Genomic DNA, 7,331 nt, shown 5'->3' with positions numbered 1-7,331 from the left:
GACACCAACGCTGGCCGCTTCAGAGATGTTCATGCCTGCAGAGGACACCAACTTAGCAGCTGAGAGAAGGAAACCCAATGTAACATTTTTCAGATCAAGCTTGTGATATAAATAAATCATACTGCATTATGTCCCTGTTCTTGGTGCCGAACTCGATTGGGAAGGAGACCAGCTCGACGACCCTGGACTCTGAGCTGGGACCCGCGCACCACCTTGCCCCAGCGATGTTGGCGTCCCCGTGGACCCGGAGGACGTCGGCGAGGCCAACTCCGGTCGGCTCCCTGCCGCTTGTCCTCTCGACGAATCCCTCCAGGAGCTGCTCCGCTAGGTCCGCGTCTGTGGGGCTCCATGTGTCGTGTGCCGGTGGGCAGCGCAGCACCCACCGCACTTGCCCTCTCCCGGGCGAGAGGACACCAGATCCGGGGAAGATAGGATTGGATCCACACACCACAGCCTGAGGGACGCGCCTGGGATGACGCGAGTACCTGGTTGGAGCAGAGCAGGTCCCTCGTCGTCGCACACCCGGGCCACGAGGTGCTCGTGTCGCCCAGGCCCGATGTTCCTCCTCCTCACGATCAGACGCGGATGGCGGGGGTGGGCGGTTCCATTGGCCGGTGAGCGAGGGAGGAGAGGTGGCGCCCTCTCGGACTCCATGGATGGAATGGAAACCTTGCGCGAGCTGGATTTGCGGGCTGGATGCGGCCGCGGGTGGGGCTGGATGCGGCCTCTGGAAGAAAACAATGGCGTCGCCGCGGTGATTGCGGAGGTGCAGTGCCCGTGCGTCGGCCGGTGATTGTGGCCTCTGGACTCTCCATCGATGGAAGAGCGGGATTTGCGGCCGGTGATTGCAGGCGCTCCCTTCCCACGCTGTGATTGCAGAGGCAACGCACGGGCTGGAAGGTGAGCGCGGCGGGGCGGCGGGAATCGCGGCTATGGCTGTGCGGAGGATGGAAGGTGCGGGGGAGCACTCTGCCGCGGGCTGGAAGGTGAGCGCGGCGAGGCGGCGGGAATCGCGGCTGTGGCTGCGCGAAGGATGGAAGGTGCGGGGGAGCGTTCGGCCGCGGGCGTGAGCGGAGCGGCAGAACGTGCACCGCGCGATAGTGGACACCTACATTGCTCACATAATAGTAGTAGAGATTATTAGCTTATGAGGAATGAGGTGATGATGGATCAACCCATTTTATTCCACAAACCAAATAAAAAAGTGAGGAGTGAGAAGAAGATGGATCACTTCATTACTCAAACCAAACACACTATAAGTGTATCCTAAAGTGTTAAGGTGATTATTTGGGCTATATTACCCCTTCTGTACATTTGCGTCCATCAATTCACACGTGAGACCGAGGTAATTGTCAGTCCATTCCAATTGAATCTCCACAAAGTTTCGAAGCAACTAGGAGTACAGTAGCATGTACACAACAAGATTGCAAGCCCCAGTTCGAACATGCATTAATTCAACCGAAAATGCGTAGGCATCGTGGTATAAGAATGGGAACATGAACCTTTGGAACCTTGTCGAGATCCCATATGGACTACGGCAGCAGCGCCTGCTAGGAGCTGGAGCTGGAGCTGGAGCAGTAGTCAAGGCATTTGAGCCTGCACTGGTGGGTGGGTGCGTTGCTCTTGCTCGTGCCACGGCCGTGAGAAGACTATTACTATAATGAGGAAGGTCGGGAGAAGAGTTTTGCCCCCTGGCGCCACCACTTTTTGTCGCCGATGGCGATGGGCATGGTGCCTCTTTTCATGTTTTTTTTTCCTATGGAACGAAGCCGCCTTAGGCCTTATTCGTTTCTGCCGGATTGGTGGGTCGGAACGATTCCTGACCGGATTGCTTCTCTAATTTATATAAACTTTGATTAGCTGGAACGATTCCGGGTGCAATCCGACGGAAACGAACAAGGCCTTAGGATCAGTTCGTTTCTGCTGAAACAGACCAAAATTAATTCTAAATCTCTAAAGCTTATAGTAATTATTGAAGGAATCCAAACCAGATTTATTACACCCCTTCGTTCCATACAAAACGAACAGGTAGCTGCCGGATGGAAATGCAACGGCTGTGTGGCATGGCCCAATCAGGCCTACCAGGAGTGCCACACGCGCTGTGTTTTGTTCGGGTACGGTGCGCTTTCCTTCACGACGGCATGCATGCATGCACGCAGACGCAGGCCAGCATCTTTTTATAGATATATGTAATTTCTGGGCCGTCGTGTTGGGCCGCCATTTTTGTATGGTTTCAGTTAGTTTTGAGGTTAAGGGCGTGTTTGCGACCCTGCACCAAGCTGGCTCGGCCTGCCCTACTGGCCCAGCCCCAGGTTGGCATGGCCCAGTTGGTGCAAATCTCTTTGTTTGTGTTGCTGTACAAAATAAGCTCGGCCCAGGCGAGAACATGTTTGTGACCCTTACAGACAGCTGGGCTAAGAGGCCAACTGCCCAACTGCCAAACTGGGAATATGTTTGGCAGTTGGCTGTGGTCGGCCTGGCCCATAGACAGGAAATAGAGATGGACATTGCTAACATAAAAAAGAGATGCACATTGCTGACAGAAAATAGAGGATTAGAACAACATATGTCAATTGAACAATACAAGCATCAACTGAGTTAGCCTCAGACAAATTTAACTTAACTTCATCAATTATTGTCATTGCTGGCTACAAGTTACTATCAAAGAAGCCATATCTATTTTCATGTGATCTTCCTCAGAATAACATATCCATCTGCAACAGGTAGTTGGGCATCCATCTGCAACATATCCATCAAAGAAGCCAGGCAAGATTGACAATAGCAATGATTTTCCTCAGATATAATTGCCATTTTCATGTGATCTTTTAACTTGGAGCATAAGGAACATAGCTGGGCAGCCATGAAACCATGGTATTCATCCAACCCAGCCATCAAGTCATCTATGGTGGATAACAGTTGCATTGGGCATGGATGTGCCCCATGGTTCCATGGTAATAATCACAACATGGTGGAAACAACATAATTTTCAGCATATGCCCAGTACCTCACAATTTAAAGATCATCCACATTAACACGGGCAATAATGACAACATGGTTCCATGGCAATTATGTCATCATAGGCATAAAGGAAAGCACAAGTAAACACGGGCCTCAGCTGCACTACAACACATCCAATGCAAATGCTCCTCAGATTAGTGTATATAGCATCATTGGCCAAGTAAAAACTTCAATCATAGTATGAAATGTTTGAGCCTTACAATAAAAACTTCAATCATAGTAAAAACTTCAATCATAGTAAGAATACAAATAGTGCCTTACAATAAGTTTGAGCCCAATAGCTTAGGGTTCAAATGGTGTCCACCCAAATGTTACCTATTGTTAGCCACCCTCCTAGGTAAATTAGACAAAAGGACTGGTGGGAGTAAACCAGACTGCACACCAAAATGTCTACAACAAATTATTCCTAGTTGTAGTCAAAAGAGAGAGTGGGCAGGAAGAGAGAGTGGGTGGTGGTGCACACCAACATGTAATTCATCTACATGTAGTAGTTCTTGGCTAGGAAGGTCCTAAGCCAAATGTTTCTATGTGCCTCAGTCATGTGAACAAAGCCCCTGCCTTGAGCCTTGTTGTCCAGGAGGAAGGTGTAGGCAACAATCAGTGCCTCCTCAGAATAGCCAGGCATCTCCATCACAGCTAGGTAGAGGTTACCATCCACATGGGCAGGTCCAGTCTCTCTAAGGGCATTAGCCACATTGTTCACTGCATCAGACATATTGGTCAACATAAGCATCTCATCCTCACTGAAGTTCCCTCTCTTCCTCTTCCTACCCACAGCTATGGAGGGGATCTCGGTGGCCTTGCTACCCTCTCCAACATCAGTTTGTGCTCTCTCTTCAGAGATATAGGTGAAGGCAGGTCCCTCAACCTTGGCAGCAACACTATCAACCTGGTTCTGTCCTAAGGCTTCACCAGAACCAAGTGCAAATTTGCCAGTGGCCATAGCATGGCCAAAAATGGCCTCCATCTCAGTGTAGAACCTAATAGGGCAGTTTAGGAACTCTGCATCTTTTGGATGGTCCTGATCAAGTAATTGAAAAGATAGTGTTTTAGACAAGTAAAAAAAGCATGGAGACATAGGAAACAAATCATAGTGCTACCTTGCAGTGGCCAAGGTAGTGCTCCTGATCAAGCAAGATAGCATTGGAGTCACTATCCCATAAAGCCCCACTAAGGTCTTTGAGCTTAGACACCCTAGACCATTTTTGCCTCCATTTCCTCAAGTGGTTATACACCTGAGTTGGGCTCACTGCCTCCCCACTGTACTCCTTAAGGGCTTTGGCCACAGAGTTGACATCCTGGTCCTTGAAGACCTTGTCAGGCCTGCTACCATCACTAAGAAGTTGAGCCATCCTCCTAAGAATAAATCCAGAGGTGTTGTTGTTCCACCTCATTGCCCTAGGACCCCCGGGAACAGCAGCAACAAGACCAGCTGCTGCTGGAGCAGCACCGGCACTAGATGCAGTAGCATCATCAGCGTTAACTGCTGCACTAGCACCAACCCTTATCATCTCAGTCATCACATCAGTAGCTGGGACAAACCCACCGTGATCACCAGCTGGGACTGAAGGCATCTTACCACTGGTTTGCATGTACAAATTAGTATAATAATATCAGCACAACAAGAAGAGTCAAATGGGAATAAAAAAATTGGTCTCAGCCATGTCCATCATATTATTACATTATCATCAAACAAACATGAGTTCCATAGCAGGGTAAACAAACCATCATATCCTAGAGCTTCCCCTCCCTTCCCACATAACATTGCAAATGGCATCCCTCTTTGCAGCCATGGCACTGGATTCTTGGCTCTGGCTACCATTGTCATCTAGTGGATCTTGTTGTGTGCCAGTGAAACCCTCCTCATCAGGCACTATTTCATCAATGCCAAAGCCTAAAATCCAGTTATGCAGGATCGAGCATGCCAACACAAGCTTGACTTGTGTCTTATACTTGTGAAAGGGCTTGTTGTCCAAGATACGAAACCTGTTCTTCAATGCACCTATAGCCCTCTCCACAGTTACTCTAAGTGATGAGTGTCTCAGGTTGAACAGTTCTCTTGCATTGGTAGGTCGATTTCTGCTCCCAAACTCACTCAAATGGTACCTAACCCCCCTGAAGGGGGGTAGAAAGCCAGTGCGGCATGCATACCCCGCATCTACCAAGTAGAATTTACCTACAATGTGAAATCTACTGTGAGCTTGTGTGACATTGTAGAATTTACCTACAATGTGAACTTGGTAGTGCAATTACCTTGTGGGACAGTGAACCCATCATCCCTCTCAATGGCATCAGCCAGGATAAGTGCATCATGGGCAGACCCCTCCCAGCCAGCTAGAACGTATGTGAACTTGAGGTCAAAGTCCACAGCAACCATCACATTTTGTGTCGGGTTAGTTTTCCTACCCCTGAAAGCTTGCTGCATGTGTCTAGGCACCCTTGCCAGCACATGGGTGCCATCAATGGCACCAATGCAGTCCTAAAAACCATATATGTAAGATAAATGAACATGTGAATATGAACAACTAATGAACCCAAGGTAGGCAAATACCTTTAAATATGGATTCCATCTATAGCTTCCAGTGATCTTTGGGTGAGTGGTAGGGCTAGGTGCCTTGATAAGTTCCTTCCTAAGCTCTCCAACAGCATACAAAACCTGATGAAAGTGCTTGTGTACTGTCTGAATGGACCTCCTAAAGGCCTGGTGCACAACTCTGAACCTTTGGTTGTGACCAACAACATGCAAGAACATGGCAACTTGCTCCTCTACTGACACCCCCTCCCTATCAGTTACCAGTCCCCTCTCTCTAAAGGTCGTGCATAAAGCAAAAAAAGGGGCTCTCTTCATCCTAAGCATAGAAATGCACTCTACATCAGTGGAGTTGTAAATCATGTTGAGGGTCCTCTGTCTGTGAAGTTCACTTTGTTCCCTAAGTACATAGACTAGAGGGTCAGGCTCTACTTCAGGATCAAACCTTTTTCTTTTAAGCCTAGTTGTAACAAATGAAACCATCACTACTGTCAAGGCAGCTGCTTGCTTACACAACAGCTCGCGGCTCAAAGAGGGATCCATCTACATCCATATAACAATGATACAAGAATTAATCTAATCATACCCTGCTTGGCCTCAGCATGTTTGCAAAATGAATCAGTAAGGAAAAAGAACACGGCTGCATCATCTATATGATACCTCCAAGTGAACGTAAAGGACAACATCATCGACCAATTTAATATAAATCCAAAGCAAACCACATGAAAATCAAACTCGCAGCAGGTATAACATGAACAACACACTGTACCAAACCCTAACTCATGAACCATGAACCAGAAAATAGAACGATTGGGGGTTGATTTCACCTTGGGGTAAAGGTCGTAGCAACGGAGACGGAGCAGATCTAGAAGTATAGGAAGCAGATCGACCAGAGACGAAGCGACGAAGCAGATGCCCAACGCCACGGAGTCCCGGCACCAGGCGGAGCTGGACGCAGCCGCGACGCACAACCACTCGCCGCCGGTCTCTCACGAGGGAGGGAGGGGGTGGAAGAAGAACGAGCAGCGAGAGGAGGGGAAAAGGAGGGTGCACCGTCGCCATATATAGCCGCAAGAGGATTCACCGGAGCGCTCCTTCCCGCGCGCGCGAAAACCTCACCATTCCCGCGCGAGCCCGCGCGAGCTCCCGCCAGCCACCTCGCCCGCCGCCACATTCCGCCAGTGCGCCGCGCGCAGCCGCGCTCCCAGGAAACGAACCCTAGCCGCGTTTCCTGGGAGCCACCCAGGAGGCAGCCTTTTGGCTGGTTTCAACCAGGCCGCGAAACGGGCCAGCCTTGCAAACAAGGCTAGTTGCAGCCAACGGGCGCAACCGGGCTACTGGGCCACCCTCCCAAACACGCCCTAAGTATCCCAGTCCAGTCTGTTCGAGTCTTCAGTTAGCTTGGATGCGAGGCACTAGTCTGGCGCGCCGAGGTCGGAGTCCAAGCCCTCCGTCACGAAGCTGTGTGCTCCTGCTCCGAGCAAGAAGAAAGATGATGTGTATTTATGAAAACACCACTAAAACAACTGCTGGAAATATACATACGCACAACTTGGCCATCCCTGCAAAACAAAACAAACAAAAAACCGTCAGATAAAATCATTCTTTTCTGCTCCCAACAATTGCTTTTGATGATATACAAAGGTGATATTTTTTTTTGATAACTCTTGATAATGCTCTCAGTTGTACCTAAACCGTTAGCTTTATTACCCAAATGCGGCTAAGCTAAAGGCATGTTTGGAACCAAACAATTTTAAGAAACTGGTTTATGGAAACCTCCAAA

General features: G+C 49.1%; 2 protein-coding genes across 2 annotated transcripts; both read right to left on the bottom strand.

Moving 5' to 3' along the window:
* Nucleotides 1-2,782: 2,782 nt before the first annotated feature.
* Nucleotides 2,783-4,610, bottom strand: LOC103628528 (uncharacterized). Its single transcript, XM_008648714.4, has 2 exons — nucleotides 4,119-4,610; nucleotides 2,783-4,039 (listed from the first exon to the last, which is right to left on the bottom strand). Exons 1-2 carry the CDS (start codon nucleotides 4,608-4,610, stop codon nucleotides 3,497-3,499), a joined length of 1,035 nt encoding a protein of 344 aa, XP_008646936.2. The 3' UTR covers nucleotides 2,783-3,496.
* Nucleotides 4,604-6,112, bottom strand: LOC103626999 (protein ALP1-like). Its single transcript, XM_008647354.3, has 3 exons — nucleotides 5,570-6,112; nucleotides 5,272-5,497; nucleotides 4,604-5,194 (listed from the first exon to the last, which is right to left on the bottom strand). The coding sequence occupies exons 1-3, from the start codon at nucleotides 6,089-6,091 to the stop codon at nucleotides 4,746-4,748; spliced, it is 1,197 nt and encodes a 398-aa protein (XP_008645576.2). The 5' UTR covers nucleotides 6,092-6,112; the 3' UTR covers nucleotides 4,604-4,745.
* Between the last annotated feature and the right edge of the window lie 1,219 nt (nucleotides 6,113-7,331).

Source organism: Zea mays, chromosome 5, assembly GCF_902167145.1.
Source record: "Zea mays cultivar B73 chromosome 5, Zm-B73-REFERENCE-NAM-5.0, whole genome shotgun sequence".
In the NCBI taxonomy this organism is placed as follows: Eukaryota; Viridiplantae; Streptophyta; class Magnoliopsida; order Poales; family Poaceae; genus Zea; species Zea mays.
This window is presented reverse-complemented; position numbering and strand designations above follow the sequence as displayed.

Bases quoted from the DNA above. Each gene is read 5' to 3' on its own strand.
- LOC103628528 (XM_008648714.4), bottom strand. From the start codon at position 4,610: ATGCAAACCAGTGGTAAGATGCCTTCAGTCCCAGCTGGTGATCACGGT. The intron at 4,040-4,118 runs GTAGCACTATGA...TTACTTGATCAG, and splicing joins ACTACCTTGGCCACTGCAAG to GACCATCCAAAAGATGCAGA.
- LOC103626999 (XM_008647354.3), bottom strand. From the start codon at position 6,091: ATGGATCCCTCTTTGAGCCGCGAGCTGTTGTGTAAGCAAGCAGCTGCC. The intron at 5,498-5,569 runs GTATTTGCCTAC...TATGGTTTTTAG, and splicing joins GATGGAATCCATATTTAAAG to GACTGCATTGGTGCCATTGA. The intron at 5,195-5,271 runs GTAATTGCACTA...TTCACATTGTAG, and splicing joins TGGGTTCACTGTCCCACAAG to GTAAATTCTACTTGGTAGAT.